This window comes from Oikopleura dioica, chromosome 1 (genome assembly GCF_907165135.1).
Source record: "Oikopleura dioica chromosome 1, OKI2018_I68_1.0, whole genome shotgun sequence".
Classification (NCBI taxonomy): domain Eukaryota; kingdom Metazoa; phylum Chordata; class Appendicularia; order Copelata; family Oikopleuridae; genus Oikopleura; species Oikopleura dioica.
Window position 1 is genome coordinate 11,137,570 of NC_137291.1, and position 14,604 is coordinate 11,152,173.

Genomic DNA, 14,604 nt, shown 5'->3' on the forward strand with positions numbered 1-14,604 from the left:
AGCGCTATCCTATTAGCCCCGAAACGTGCAAAAACTGCGGAATGTCAGAAAAAAAATAAACATTACTAGCGTCATTTGTGAGCTTTACGATGACGATCTACTTGTAGCAAGACGGTTCCGATAAATCTGGATTTTTGCGATTTCCGTAAAAGAATAATCATCACAAAGAATTTGTGCACTAAGATTTATTTCATCAGGCTTTCATGTGCTTCTCGCAGCATGCCTTCTATAGAACCAGAACTGTAGCTCAAATTATATCTTTTCGAAAGAAATCTCATATCATCAAGATGTTGGCACATCAGAGGTCCGTTTTTGAGTGCATTAGGCGGTGCTCTATTCGTTTTCTTTCGTAAAATACCACTGAAGGACAATATAAAATAGATCAGTTGATTCTTCTCTCACTAACGGTTAGTGACTAACCTGATGTATTTCTGAGGCTGGTAAAAGTATCGAGTTTGAGGTATCATTTCAACAATATCTTTGACCACATCTCTCGATAGACCAAAACAGCCAGCTTGGCAATAGGTTGGATAAAACTCCATCGGATACATTTCTTCTGAAGCTCCAAATTTTCCTTTTCGTTGAACTTCGTCGTAGAATCGCACTTGGGAACAGACCGACCAGTCGCGTTTATTATCTCCAAGACCTTCAATGTTTAAATATTATTTTCTTTCTTCTCCGAGGCTTACCGACAGTCTCCGACCACTGCGACATATCAATGTAAGTCCTTGAGTCGGACAAAACAACGACAGGCGTGTTATCTGATAGAACCTTATCAAACCATTTCAAGGACATCAGTGATACAAGTGTCTTGTTATACGCATTCTCCTTGATATCGTATTGCACGATGTCGTTGTTTTCTTCGGCCTCGATTTGAATTTCGATATTATTTACTGGCTGCTCTGCGCGTCCCAGATGGAAAATTACTGTAGCTCCCACTTCTTTCATCTGCAAAAATATTTATCTTATATGATATAAGTTATATCAATCTCTCAACTACCTTGCTTCCGTATGTTTCTCTTATAGCACGCCTTTTGGCAACTTCTAAAAGCTCAGAATAGACCATCACAGCGAAACCGAAGTCATCCTTGTGAATCTTCGGCTGAATAAGGATGTCGAAATTTCGAAAACTCGAAACATCTTCAGACGTGGCATATTTTTCTGGTAGCTCCCAATCTTTCAGTTCTGGTTGTATCCCGACTTCATCTTCTGCCGGTTCTCTGGATTCTTTTTTGAAATGCCGGCCAGGCTCGATTGACTGTTTGCTGATAGAAATTTCTCTTCCTTGATTTCATTAATGATGTCTATCAACTATCCTCTGGAGGAATTTCTTCAAGGAAGTCAGGAGTTCCAGCAGAAAGTTCTTTTTGTTCCTTCACAACGTGGACATTATCAACTGTACTTCTGACAGTTGGAACATGGTCAATTTGACTATCCTCAAACTCCGGAATCTGTGTAGTTCCCAAATGTGGCTCTGGTGCGTCAGGAATTGAATCAGCAAATTGTTTCAACATCTCACGTTCTTCTTTCGGTGATTGGGACTTCTTCACCGGTGCCTTTTGTATCGGCTCTTTTACTGGAGGCTTATTGCCCGCTAATGACGGGAGATTGAGCGGAGAAGAGTCAGCGGAAGCGGGCCTTTGTGAACGGTCTACGAGCGGAGCAGGTGCAGGTAGTCTTTCTGAATGAACTCGGTTTTATTCATTTTTATGGGTTCTCAAATGTTACGAATTCTTCCCACAGTTAGATTATGGTCTAATTTTGGACATGAGAGCTTCTTACCCTGATTTTTAGCCACATTCCTGTGACTGGGAACATGCAAAGAATCTGTAAAATCATTCGATATCCTCCTTTGAAAATATCCCTCAAGTTCAAACTCCAACTCCGCCACCACTCGATCGCAGCTTCTCTTTTGTTCAAAGATCACGTACAAAAAGCCAATGTTTAGGCAGATGCATAAAAACGTGCACGTAAGAATGCAGCCGATAAAACTCGACGTCATTATTTTCTCGCTGAACCTTGAGTGAGATAATATTCTGCTTCGGAGATTCGATAACGGTGATGGAACATATCCAGGGGCCGGAATTCGACGGCGCAAATGTTATTCATTGAACTTTTCATAAACAAAGATTTTTTAAATTTCACATTTTCTGAATTAGTGGCTCGTAACAAGTCTTACAATAAAAAATTTTAAATGGTGAACGAGAGGTCATGATTTAATCAAAATGAAACGTGTCTTCGAGTCTTTTTTGAAATGTTAAATCTATAAATTCACAATCCTTCAAAGCGGCGGCCTGACGGCTATCTTGAAAATGGCTAAATTTATTACGAACATGTCCCAGTGAAAAATTGGTTAACCAGAAGAATATTTTCTCATTGTGTGTTGTTTACAATCTGTCGAGTGGCACCATATGCGGACATGCCTTTTTGACTGGCGACCTGGTTGGATCCCATCTAAAAGAAAAAATAAACGTAAAAATGAGTAAAAACGCATTTATAAAACCTGGAGGCCGATGATATTCTGGCCAGATTTGAGTTGCTCCTCGGAGAACTCTCGCTTGTTCTCTGAACCCTGTTTGATGCCGATAGTAGGACCGGAGTAGCCTTGCTTCTGAGCCTGTCCGCCGAGTTTGTAAAGAGTGGATTGAACCTGAGCAAGGTTGGTTCCATCAACAAGATCGACAGTCTTTCAAAAAAATTAGCGAATGTATCATTAAATCGTTGACTACCTGGAAAAGATCGGCCTTGTTGCATCCGTATGCTTCAGCAGCAGAAAGGAAAAATGAAATATTTTCGTTTTCTTTGTTCTGTCGCAGAGCCTAAACAACGATTTAATCTCAAGCTCACGGAGCACTTTCAACAAAGCACGATTTGAAATGAACAAGCTTCAACTTACAGCGAGCTTTGTCTTGGAAGTATCGTGTGGCTTTCGGCAGGAGCCCTCTTTCAGACTGTTCATGAGGGTGCAGAGGACGACGCCGCTTCTGAGGAAGTCCTTGAATGCATCTGGTCCCTGAGCAGAGGGAGCAGGAACACTGGTAACATCGCAGATCCACTGGACGATTTCTACCTAAAGAAATTATTGACGTACATATTTTCGTCTTTTGCTGGTAGTTTCTGGCAAATATTTGCACAGATTGTGTGGACACAGCTCTTTTCTTTTGAATTCTTGCGAGAATTGAGTATCCATGAAGATTCTTCAATAACGCGAAATCAATCATTTTCATTTATGATTTCAAGTTAGGTTGAATATCAAAACAAAAGTACCTCGTCCTCGACAGAGTATTTTGCAGCATTCTTCTCAGCGAGTTCTCGGGTAAGTCCGTATCCCTGTGGTCGAGTGGTCATCTTTAAAAAAGTCTATTTGCAGCTGGTGGCCTGGTGAATGTAAAATTCAGAATTTTATTCTGCGGTAAGTGTGCCGTGTCAGCGCCGGTTAAATGTTGCTCGACTGAAGGGCGCCACCTGAAAAGCTTGTCCATCAGCAAAGTCGAGCGCTGCGTGGAGTCACATCCTCTCGTCGACAACCTGCCCTATTTAAAAGTTTACTGATAATATGCCGGCTAAAAGGGTCGTCTAATTATCGAGGCGTCATGGTCTAGGAATGTGCTAGGAAAACTGCCTGGAATGCCTTGCAAAATATCCTGCTTGAATGAAGAGAAAGAAGACTCTGATGCATTTTTTTGAACAATGAAATTTATTGAATATGAATGGAACTTAAGGAAAAGTCGGAAGTATGACACGGATAAAATATGCGATTATGTTTCTTTTAGTATTTTGTTGTGTTTCAGGAGAGGTCGTAAGAGAAGAAGGAATGATTTTCACCACCACTGGATGATTATTGTATAGAGGCTTCTGCGACAGTAACCGAAATCTTTCTCAAGAAGTGGTTCATCACAGATTCCAACGCAATGTGCTTCTGTATTGGTGTAGCCAAGGCTTCTGAGGTCTTCCATAAGGCAGTGGATCTTTCAAACGGTTTTTATTTAGAGTTATTTTTAAGATATTTAGGATGATAAAACCGTGTCAAATCTGGCACATTGGGATCGCCTTGCCATGGTCCGAACTCGAGATCCACATCGCACCTATGTTCAGTCATGTTTTCGGCTTTGTCTTTGAAAACCGCAATTTTCATCTTTGACTTCCTGGCACCACCCTGTGCAAGGGCCATTTCTTTTGCAAGTCGGATGAGCTCGTCAAACTTTTGGCTGTATTTCAAAGATCCTAAGAATACGATGATACCAGACATATTCGAGTACAGAGAGGTGAAATAGAATGATATTGAATCGAACGTCAAGATCATAACTTACACAACACCAGTCTGTACACTACCTGTACCTCGCAGAAAACAATCACGGACTAGTTTTCCAGCTACTGGCTGCGTAACTGACAATTTTTCTAAAAGAATATTAAAATCCTTCTCCAAAAGGCAAACCATACCAATGAGGTAGTCGAATGAGAGGTAGAGGGCTTCATTATACACTTTCAGGAAATGGCATCTGGGAGGTAAAGCATCGGAGCGCATGAAGTCGAGAATATGGCAAAAAACTTTTGCAAGAGGGTAAATGCTTCCGAATTTCTCAAGCATCGGGTGTGTTTTTATCTCTTTCCTTCTGGATCTCGGTCGATAAAATATCGCCCATTTGCGTCTTTTACGACTTCGAATTTCCCACTAAACATGGAGGAAAACATGCTCTTATATTTCCGCATTGTCGACAACCTAGAAACATTTTTATGCTCAAAACTGCTTTAATAGATCTTACGATGTTGTGAAATTGCTCCCACCGACGTTGAGTTCGAGGATCGCTGGGAAAGAAAACTCCTCCAGCTGTTGAGGAATGTGCTTCATTTCGTCTTCGGCAAATGATATCGTCTTGATCTCCTCCATATTTTCATCTAATGCAGTCGCGATAACTGTCTAAAAGAAATCACGTCTAATCTGAGCAAATATGTATTATGCAAATATTTCCTAGCGTTATTTAGTACAAATGATATCATAATCTCTCCAGTAGCATAAAATAAAAACTTTGTACAGAAAAATTTCGCTACAGGGTAAATGATTGGTGAACTTTAAATTAGTGAGCTCCGCCACGTCCTCGGAATGGTGGCCGACCTCGGAAACCTCCTCGGCCTCGGAAGCCTCCATTGTCGAAGCCACCGTGGAATCCGCCGCCACGGAATCCGCCTCGTCCTCGGAATCCGCCACGGCCCCGGAAACCATTGTCGAAGCCACCTCCTCTCGGAGGGCCGTTAAATCCTCCTCGTTGATGGCCCATGTCATGCATTGGCGGACCATTGTCGTGGTGATAACCAGGCCGTTCTGGCTGCTTCGTAGCCTGAAATATTCTCTCACTAAATATGGACGACCATTATCGCTAATAATATCAATTTATTGCACTTGGAAACTATTCTCGGCGCGAATTGGCAAATAATCGTAAAGTTAACTTTCAAAAGATCTCACCTCTTGCACGACGAGCTCTGGTGGTAAATGGGCTGGCATGTTTTTCGCGCGTTCTTGGGCGGCACGTGGCAGTGTGGAAATGATGTCGTCGTAAGAATCGTTGTTTGAGAGCTGAGGCGGCGGCTGGTTTCCGCCAAAGACGCGTCCTGGAGAATCGTGGTAGTTCGAAGATTGAGGTGGAGATCGAGAACGAGGAGGCGAATGCGCGCGACGTTTACTTGGCGGAGGAACACCGCTGGCACTCGTTTGGACGGACGGATTTTCGAAAAGTTTCGCTTTGAGATCAGCGAAGACCTCATCTTTCGTCATATTCGACTAAATTGTTTGCTTTACTTTTAAATTCCTTGGCGACGAACTACCTTCATGAATTTATCAACAGTGGAAGGAATATATTCGGTTTCTTCATTTGCCCGTTTTTGGGCTTTTCGTGGGTCTTCCTGGAATCGAGGGGGAGGTGGACGATCGTACGGATTCGAACTAGAAATTGTACTAAGCCCTCTTTTTATTCTAATCAATCATTACCTGTACGGAATTTTAGGGATAGGAGATTCGTACGAGGCATTATTTTGGTCCCCATTTCTTCGTTCATTCGTCTAAAATATCTCTTGAATAATTGCACGAAAGATAACGACACGTTGATAATTTTATGATCTGATGGTTATTATTGGCAATACAGTATTGCCAATACTCCAATAATATGAACATACCGGTGTTCGATTGTATGGATTGTCCCTGTATGGGTTCGAGTTGCCTTGGTCAGCCGAGTTGCGACCAGAAGAGTATGAGTTTGTGCTTCGGTCGTTTGAAGAATATGGATTCGATGCGTAGGGATTGGAATCTCTTTGTGAGTCATGAGAGCTCTTTGATTCTTGAGACGCCCCGTATGATTGATTGCTCCGCTGAGAGTCATTGTAAGGATCCTTGTTGTATGAAGAATTGAAAGAACTGTTTTGAGTAGGCTCTGACGGATCGTATTTATCATAACCGGAGCTGGATCTTGGTGTAGGTTTGTTCCCTCCATTTCCATAAGTTGCTTCTTGAGATCGTCGAGGATCGCCTCGAGGATCATTTCGAGATTTGTTCGATCGATCATCACGAGGATCATCACGAGGATCATTTCTTGAGTTATTTCGAGGATCGTTTCTTGAACCCATTCTGGAATCGTTTTGAGGAGCGTTCCAGCCGTCATTTCCAGAGTCATTACGAGGAGCGGTCCGAGGGTCATATTGGGAATTATTCCTTGGATCGCTTCTAGGATCGTTTCGTTGATCTACGCGAGAATCATTTCTGGGGGCGTTTCTTGGATCATTTCGAGGGTCACCCATTGCTCCTCGTTGATCTCCTCTTTGGTCATTTTCCCTGTTTGGATAAGAGTTGTCTGATCGACCAAACTTCTGATTATCAATCGGGGGCCTGGAAGACTGATTAAAATTCGATGAAGGAGGTCCTTCTCGTGACGATTGCTGATAGCTGCCTGCACTGCGTCTAGGATCTCCCTGATTTCGGGACATGTTAGTTTGAGAAGAGGGCTCATCCCGATATCCGCGATTGTTGCGATCATGGTCCAAACTTTTGCGAGCATATTCGCTGCGTGGCTCAGCACTTGATCGAGAATCAGACCTTCGATCATCACGACGAGGATCCCACGCTTGATCAGAACTCGCTTCACTTCGCCGTTTATAATTTGACTGAGAGTCGTTGGATCGATTTAATGAGAGGCGATCCATGCTTCGAGTTGCGGAGACGGGAGCTACTGACTTCATATTCTTGGCATACATATCCAGCGCTGCAATCGCCCGTTCTTGAACTTGAACTACGAATTTCAAGCCTCGTGGAATGCGGACTCCTCTGAGACACGCGGGAGGTCCGTCAGCTCGTGGAGGTCCTCGATCAGTGGGCCTTCCTCCGCGACCATAATCATTACTTTGGTCTCTGCGTCGATCATCCCTTCGTGGCGAAGAACGTCTACGGCGATCATCCCTGGGCGAACGAGAACGGCGTCGACGTCTTTCGCGACTTCGATCTCGACTACGATCCCGACTTCGATCTCGTCGACGTGAACGATCTCGACTGCGCGATCGTGTTCGCGTTCGACGTCTACGAGCTGGAGACTTAGATCTAGAGCGTTTTCGGTCAACTGGAGGAGTAACTCGTTTAGTCAAATCAACGACTGGTTCTTTTGGTTTCAGGAATTCTTTGAACTCCTTGTTGTATTCCTCCACAAGCTTTGTCGCTTCTTCTTGCTCAAGTTCAAGAAACTTTACTTTATTGAAGACACCGTCATTTCCTTCAGGCGCGAAAAACTCTGCTTTCATTCTCTTCAGCTCAGCTTCTGGAAACTCAAGCTCTCCAGCTGCGACTTTCAATGCCATTCTTTCAACGCGTACCTCCTCTTTCGGGACAACAATCATAGCCTGACAGTAGTAACCAGCTTTTTGAAAGGGAGCAAAGACAGTGCGTCGCTGAACCGGAAGGGTATTACAATCATCGACAATTACATCACGACCAGCGGCGATGGCTTTCTTCAGTATCACTTGAAGGGCTTCAATGGCTTTCTCCTTCTTGAATTTCGCGACATCTTCAGTACTGTGAGTGGTTCCGGGACCAGAGATTTTCATCTGTTCTGCAAGGTACTGTGTTCCAGTGATGACGGGGCGAGGTCGGCCCTAATTTTGTAATAAGACTTGATTTCAGTAAAAAAACACTGAGATCGACATTGATTTTTTGAACCTCACCTCTATGATTTCAGGCAGCATTTTTTCCATCCAAGTTGTTTTACCAGCACCAGGAAGACCGACGAAAGCAGTCAACAAATTAATAGTTGGAGAAGCAGTCTTGATTTCCTCGCATTCGATACCCTCCTCGTTGAAGAGACAGAAATTCTCCGGAATCGTGGAGAATGGCTTGTCGCACTGACCGAAGTTCAATTCAAGAGAGCAGTTTTTTATGAAGACGTGGGGAACAAAGGTCAAATGTTCTTCCATGCGCATCGACTAGAGCTCATCGTTAGGACTCGATTTCGTAAAAGAATGACTTACCCAAGCAGATCCTTTGTCCTCTCCATTCACAGTAAATTTCATCGTAACAGTAGTCCCATTCTTGCTTATCCAGCATCCAACAACATCCCCAGCCTTGTAACCTTCACTAACGTAATCAGCTGATTGACCATTCTCGAGCTTCTTTCCAGAAGCACAAAAACCGAACGAGTTTTCATTTTCGCCAAGGGGAAGAAAGTAGCTTTTTGCGTCGGACTGCATTGGAATTGAAAAGAAAAAATGGTCAAAAGACGGGCTCAACCGGGATTTGAACCCGGGACCTCTCGCACCCAAAGCGAGAATCATACCCCTAGACCATTGAGCCGTGGGGAGGGCCCTCAAAAAGTCATTTATCAAAGAACTTTTTTTAATACAGAAGGGAACACGGTAGTACAACGGGCCACTAAATCGGGCCTCTGTAAAATTTTTCAAGACAACTAAAATCTTAATTCCATTCCTTGACAGTCCAACCGACTCGACAATGAAGAGCTTCTTCTCCAGAATCGACGATCTTTACTTCAAACCCTCCGTTTCCCACTTTCAACGAGTGGTCAGCTTTAGCACCTCCCCAAAGTTGTGATACAGCGCTAAAAATATACGTTCTCACATGGAAAATGCAAGTTTAGTCCTTGAAAGAGTGAATTTCATGCAATTGAGTATAAAATTGAAGTTCCTTCCATCCTATCGGTCAGAAATAGATCGCTTACTCAACATTTACTTTATTTTCGTCGATAACTCTGACGTTACTCAGCATTTATAGGCAGTACCAGCTTTTTGATGATTTCCGGGCCCGCAAAAAATTTTCTGAAATCATCCTAATAGTACAGCTTAAGAAAGCCCGGAAGCTTTACTTTTATTTGGGCACCATATCAATAGATCTGAATTAAGCCCTGAGGCAATTAATAAGACCGGAAGTTCCGAAATTGGCACTAGAAGTGTTTAATCGTTTTTATTAGCCTTTAGAAAGCTCAGACTGAAGCCTTCCGGACGCACCTACTCAAGAGCCATTTCTAGTGAGCCCGGGCAACCAAAAAATCGATTTAACAGTTCTAGTGGTCGTTTCGGAATTTCTGGTCCCATTAATTGCCTTTTGCGAGTGACCCAGATCTCTTGATATGGTGCCCAAATGAAAGCAAGGCTTCTGGGATATCTAAAATTGTGTCATCAGACGGTCTGATGATCAGACCACTAAATTTTAGTGAGTAGCAAAGCTAGAAAATTAGGTAGATTTTTATCTAAAAAGCCTTAGTATTCCGATCTCATCTTTTAAAAGATTCAGGAAAACTTTCAGTCACATAATGCTTGTGATACTTTGATATTAGTCGAAGGCAGATGTCTACCTCTCAAGTAATTTGTGCAAGATAGTAAATGGATGGAAGCATTTATTAAAAGACCCTTCGTAAAGTTCATATTCCTCGTTGTGCTGCCGAAACTTGGACAATTTGCAAGGTTTTTCAAGGAAAACTGTGGACATTTTCCGAAATATTTGGATTTTTCTCGGTGATAAACTGTGTCAACGACTTTCGCCCGTAAGTTACGGGCCGTAACCTTTGACCAACATTGTGTTCTTGTTCTCAGGAACACTTTCAGTCTCATTGATAATCTCCTGCAAACATCATTTAATGCCAAGATATTCCAAAGGGGATTGCAATACTTTCGACGAAGAGTCATCAAAGTTCATGCTGCGGAAGTACTACAATACTAGATCAAAGAAAAAGGCAGAACTTTAGGACTCAATTCCCCGACAAGATATTTCGTCAACAGAAGGTCAAAAAGAACAACGACTTGCTACCAACAATTCAATGCGTGAATCGAACTCTGGCCTTCTGTGTTTTTTCCTTGTTCTTTTTCGGGCAATTTAAAGACTTTCATATCTTCCTTCCATTTTTAACGGACCGATAGGATGTTCAGGATTATTATTGCTACATTGATCATCGATAGTTTCTAGCGATTCTGTTGTAAAAAAAGACAACTTCGATTATTCAGCCCCTTCACCAGCAAAAAAGCTTTCTTTGGTACAATGTAATCAAAAAACTTCACACTCGAATAGTTGAAAATTTTCACTCGGTAAATGATGATAATTGAATCTGTGATAAATGAATAAAACGATTAATAACCTCTCATTGACGGACTTGACTTCGTTTTGGCGTATCTCAAGGTTCAAATCGGCGGTCTTAGAAGAAACGCGAACTTGGCGAACCTGCGCTGGTCTTGGCTCAACTTCCTCCTCCGTTATCTCCTCTTTTTTAGGAGACTCGGCCTCTTCATTCTCATTTGGAAGCTCTGACTGCAGTTCCAAATCATTCATTTCAGAATCAGTCGTGGGGATAGTCTCCTCTGTATTAGCTTCTCCGTCTTCTGCACTCATTTTGACAAGTCAAAGAACAGTAATAAGTTACAAAGCAAGAATCTCGCGAATCGGCTAGAATAAAAAGTTCCTCTCAATTATGAAAATCTGAAAATTTGATGATTCTTCAAGACGAAAACATACGAATCTGGAAAAAGTAGCGAAAAAAAGCTGAATTCGAAGATAACTGGCCAATAGAAACACGATGTTTTCGATTAGAACACCCACGAAAATGCTACTCAAGATAATTTTAAAGTGTTCGTCCTAGTAAATAGTTTTTATCTGAATTTTTTTAGTTTGTTATTTCTTTTTGCTTTGATTTTTTCAGTAAAATCTAATATAAAATATTTTTTTCAAAATAATAATTTCTGAGTTTCAATAATTTCTCCTTCGTCCTTTCATCCTCTTTTCGTATCTCAAATGTTTCTTCTTACCTAATTCCTCTCAGAAAATAATCTTCCTTTATCACTTTTCTACTCGTAAAACTCGATAGAACTCGACTTTCGAGTCGACGACTGGCGGCGTGTGAGTTTTCTTTTTGGTCTCGCGCGCGTCCCGAGCGATGACGTAATCGTCTTTGACTAACCAATCAGCGCGCCGAGCTGGGTCCGGTTGCAGCGCCAGGAGACTCTGGCTGGGTGATTTATTTTTCCGTCGGGCGCTCGCCATTGGTCAATTTTGACGCAGTGAGATAGAGAAATCCGACACTGACGAAACTGGTTCGGAAGCATGCGCGCTGGAATCACCTCCAACTTCGTTCAATCGCTTTGAGCTTCAGTCAAGTTTGACGATTATCTGGCCATGGCGGTCGCCACGCTGGCATTTGAGCTGGCTGGGGCGTTTCTACTCGCTGCTGGAATGCTTTGGAAATATGGCAATTTGAGGAAATCTACTCCAGGTGTTGTTTTAGGCAGGTTTTTTCAATCACAAAGAGCCCAAACTATTCAAAAGGATCTTACCAATTTTTTCATTTTCTTGAAAAATCGTAAAAATGATTAAAAAAACCGATCAAAAGCTGTATTTATTGCTTGGTACTTCTCTCTATGTATCGTTACTGTTCTTCCAAACGACGTTTCCGCAACCTTCTACCGCCAATGTCTATCAGACGCCGAGCCCACCACGACTACCGCGCCGGTGATCAACGCGACCGACTCTCCAGTCGATTTTCCCGAAATTCCAAACAGCCAAAATGGCCAAGTTCTCGACGAAGAGCGACCTTATTCAAGATATGGACCCTTAGATGATTATGGAAAAGTTCGAAAGAAGCGAGAACTCGTCCCAATCCTCGAAGAATCCAGCGCAAGTACTTCAACCGTCGATCCTTCTTCGCAATGCATCAAGCCAGTTTCTTACGTAGATGGAACTGTGATCCCTCGACTGTACAAAGTGGTGTACTGGACGACGCAACTATTCACCTGGCTGCTGATCCCGTTTTTGTCTGCTTACGTCCAGGCGGGTGAATTTTCCGTGCTCGCGAAAGCTCGAACCGCGCTGATCGACAATGCGATTTACTACGGAACATATGTGGTGATTATTCTCATCCTATTGATTTACGCCCTGGCGGCGCATCTCTTCCAGGACCAGGGAGTATCAGCCCTCAAACAAATGGCCATTCAAGCGGCGAATACTTGGGGTCTCTTTCTCTTAGGTAACTTTGCATCGCTAAATTTCCTCCGATAATTTTAAAATAGTCCTTCTTCTCGGCTACGGACTCGTAGAACTGCCGCGCTCCTGTTGGTACCGTTCGAATATTCAGCATCAGCTCGAGTGGGAATACTTCAGCCTCGCAAAAGTCACAGAAGACAAGCATGAGGCGACAGAAGAGCTTGATCAAATCCTACTAGAGGTGAAAAAGGCATCGAAGGGAGTTCCATTTGGCCATATGCTCAGGGAGCACGTGAACACAATCCTAAAAAAGTGTCCTGGACATTTTCAAGAAGAAGTGGCAAGAGAGGAATCGCAAAACGGACCGGATGAAGATCTTATGCCCAGCGAACGGTAGGTCATTTTCTTCCGCCAAAATTATCAAACTAACCTCTCAGTACTCTCATCCGTCTTCATAAAAAGCTCAACAAAGCGCTCCAGCGCGAAAACAGAACTCAAACACAATTCAAACTCTTTCTTCAACGAGCTTTGTACAGCGAAGATGTAATTAAAAATCGCCTCTCAGCGGATCGTACTTGGAAAAGTCACTACTCAATGTAAGAAAGCATCCAATTATCCATCAACTAACCTTTTCAACAAGAGATGAAAGCTCTTTATTGCCATCTTCTTTGAAATGGTGGTGGCGTTGCATCTTCCGCTCGCACGTGATGAAGCTCCTTTCGATCCTCTTCGGCCTCTTTTCGGCGATGGTCATTTGGTCGGAATGTACATTTTCGATGCAAAACCCGACTCTCAGTATTTTCGCCATTCTAGTGCGGCACTGGGCTTCAGTCAAAAACTACTTCAACTTGGAGCTGTTTTGTTTCATCACGATTGCTTACTTGTGTCTTTGTGCGTACTGGACTCTTTTCCAGATCAAGGTTTGTCGATTTCAGCGATTCTCGATAATTGAGAATGTTTATAGCTTTTTAATATTTATTACATCGCGCCAAATCACCAAACTGACGACTACTCGTTGCTCTTTATCGGCATGTTTCTTTGCCGGCTCACTCCTCCACTGTGTCTCAACTTTCTCTGTCTAATCCATATGGATTCCGGCGTCACCGATGGCGAGGAACTCGTTGACGTCGCCTACACCGACCTGATGGGTCATCTTAGTTTAAGTAAGAGCTTCATGACTCGACCAATATCTAGCTGTTTCTAGTAAGCGATCGCTTCTTTATTTATTTCCCCATTCTGATCGTCCTCCTCTGCACTGGAACGTACTTCAAACTCGGCACTCGCTGCCTCTCTTCTATCGGTTTCGCGCAGTTTCTCCAATCCGACGAGCTCACCACTGATCTTATGGAAGAGGGAAAGGCATTTGTCAACCGAGGTAAGATCTTTTCCTCCTCTCCCGTTGGATTAATAAAATTTGAAGAGAAAAGACGGATCGAGCGCGAGACAAAAAAGGATGAGCGCAATTACACAGAGCGTGCATCTTCATCTACCGCTCATAACGAGTCCTTCTCCTCGGCGAACTGGGACCGGGTGAATGAGGAACGCGTTTCACTTTTGAAAGGTATAAAGTTCGGTCATACCCATTTACTCCATTTATCTCTGGTGCATGTGGTGAAATTCAATGGGGAAATATTATCAGCTTATTTTTGCTTTGAAAATAAGCTTTGTGGGGCTTACATTTACTACCATTATTATCATCCTTGATTTTTTTAACTCGGTGGAAAATCAGTGTTGAATTTTCCAATCTTTCGCTGTAGCTAACACTAAATGTGAAACGCTTCTCAAGAATTATAAATTAGATAACGACTCCGGCGACGAACACTGGGACTCTGGGGCGAAAGGGTCCTCTTCCAGCAGACCTAATCGTTCTTTATTTGACGATGTTTAAAACACCTAATTACACCATTTCCAAGTTTTTTTTTAAACCAAATATCTTCAACTTTAACTCCTCACCATTTATTTCTGTCAACCCGTTATTTCTTCAGGCTATTTTCCAGTAACAATTCTTTAAAAAATTCTTTCTATCAACATTCTAACTTATTGGAAAATATTGCCCATTTATAAAAGACAATTTTTTGGTCAAGCGCAATCCATTTCAAAGTTTTATCTCCTGTATGGTACAGTAAAATTCATTTAATTCAGTATTTAATCACTAA

At 42.6% G+C, this 14,604-nt stretch overlaps 6 protein-coding genes and 1 non-coding gene across 9 annotated transcripts in view; 2 read left to right on the forward strand and 5 right to left on the reverse strand.

Annotated features, from left to right (window-relative positions):
- The window catches only part of LOC145701357 (eukaryotic initiation factor 4A-I-like), a 68,325-nt gene that overhangs the window by 47,937 nt on the left and 5,784 nt on the right, over positions 1 to 14,604 (forward strand). The window lies entirely within an intron of this gene.
- LOC145701896 (beta-1,3-galactosyltransferase 5-like) lies at positions 186 to 1,247 on the reverse strand. The gene is made up of 4 exons (XM_081779112.1): positions 1,001 to 1,247; positions 690 to 948; positions 421 to 646; positions 186 to 360 (listed from the first exon to the last, which is right to left on the reverse strand). The coding sequence occupies exons 1-4, from the start codon at positions 1,064 to 1,066 to the stop codon at positions 186 to 188; spliced, it is 726 nt and encodes a 241-aa protein (XP_081635238.1). The 5' UTR covers positions 1,067 to 1,247.
- LOC145696691 (myophilin-like) lies at positions 2,307 to 3,406 on the reverse strand. The gene is made up of 5 exons (XM_081773774.1): positions 3,268 to 3,406; positions 2,897 to 3,070; positions 2,730 to 2,819; positions 2,504 to 2,686; positions 2,307 to 2,454 (listed from the first exon to the last, which is right to left on the reverse strand). The coding sequence occupies exons 1-5, from the start codon at positions 3,346 to 3,348 to the stop codon at positions 2,374 to 2,376; spliced, it is 609 nt and encodes a 202-aa protein (XP_081629900.1). The 5' UTR covers positions 3,349 to 3,406; the 3' UTR covers positions 2,307 to 2,373.
- Positions 3,708 to 4,933, reverse strand: LOC145701405 (BTB/POZ domain-containing protein KCTD7-like). 2 transcript variants are annotated; one of them, XM_081778634.1, is made up of 6 exons: positions 4,764 to 4,933; positions 4,611 to 4,720; positions 4,441 to 4,548; positions 4,333 to 4,398; positions 4,029 to 4,224; positions 3,708 to 3,969 (listed from the first exon to the last, which is right to left on the reverse strand). In XM_081778634.1, exons 1-6 carry the CDS (start codon positions 4,886 to 4,888, stop codon positions 3,822 to 3,824), a joined length of 753 nt encoding a protein of 250 aa, XP_081634760.1. In that variant the 5' UTR covers positions 4,889 to 4,933; the 3' UTR covers positions 3,708 to 3,821. The 2 variants fall into 2 exon arrangements, with proteins under 2 accessions (XP_081634760.1, XP_081634753.1); XM_081778627.1 differs by having other exon boundaries at positions 3,968 to 4,224; positions 4,339 to 4,398; positions 4,764 to 4,931.
- Positions 4,951 to 11,431, reverse strand: LOC145701325 (uncharacterized). Its single transcript, XM_081778549.1, has 10 exons — positions 11,278 to 11,431; positions 10,614 to 10,918; positions 8,954 to 9,083; positions 8,500 to 8,712; positions 8,197 to 8,454; positions 6,169 to 8,127; positions 5,984 to 6,054; positions 5,821 to 5,938; positions 5,462 to 5,776; positions 4,951 to 5,336 (listed from the first exon to the last, which is right to left on the reverse strand). Exons 2-10 carry the CDS (start codon positions 10,862 to 10,864, stop codon positions 5,076 to 5,078), a joined length of 3,576 nt encoding a protein of 1,191 aa, XP_081634675.1. The 5' UTR covers positions 10,865 to 10,918; positions 11,278 to 11,431; the 3' UTR covers positions 4,951 to 5,075.
- Positions 8,750 to 8,821, reverse strand: TRNAP-UGG (transfer RNA proline (anticodon UGG)). Its single transcript has one exon. It is a non-coding gene; the product is annotated as a tRNA-Pro (tRNA).
- LOC145701336 (G-protein coupled receptor-associated protein LMBRD2B-like) lies at positions 11,462 to 14,592 on the forward strand. Its single transcript, XM_081778560.1, has 9 exons — positions 11,462 to 11,753; positions 11,859 to 12,491; positions 12,535 to 12,841; positions 12,886 to 13,044; positions 13,089 to 13,368; positions 13,413 to 13,611; positions 13,653 to 13,823; positions 13,869 to 14,009; positions 14,248 to 14,592. Exons 1-9 carry the CDS (start codon positions 11,645 to 11,647, stop codon positions 14,334 to 14,336), a joined length of 2,088 nt encoding a protein of 695 aa, XP_081634686.1. The 5' UTR covers positions 11,462 to 11,644; the 3' UTR covers positions 14,337 to 14,592.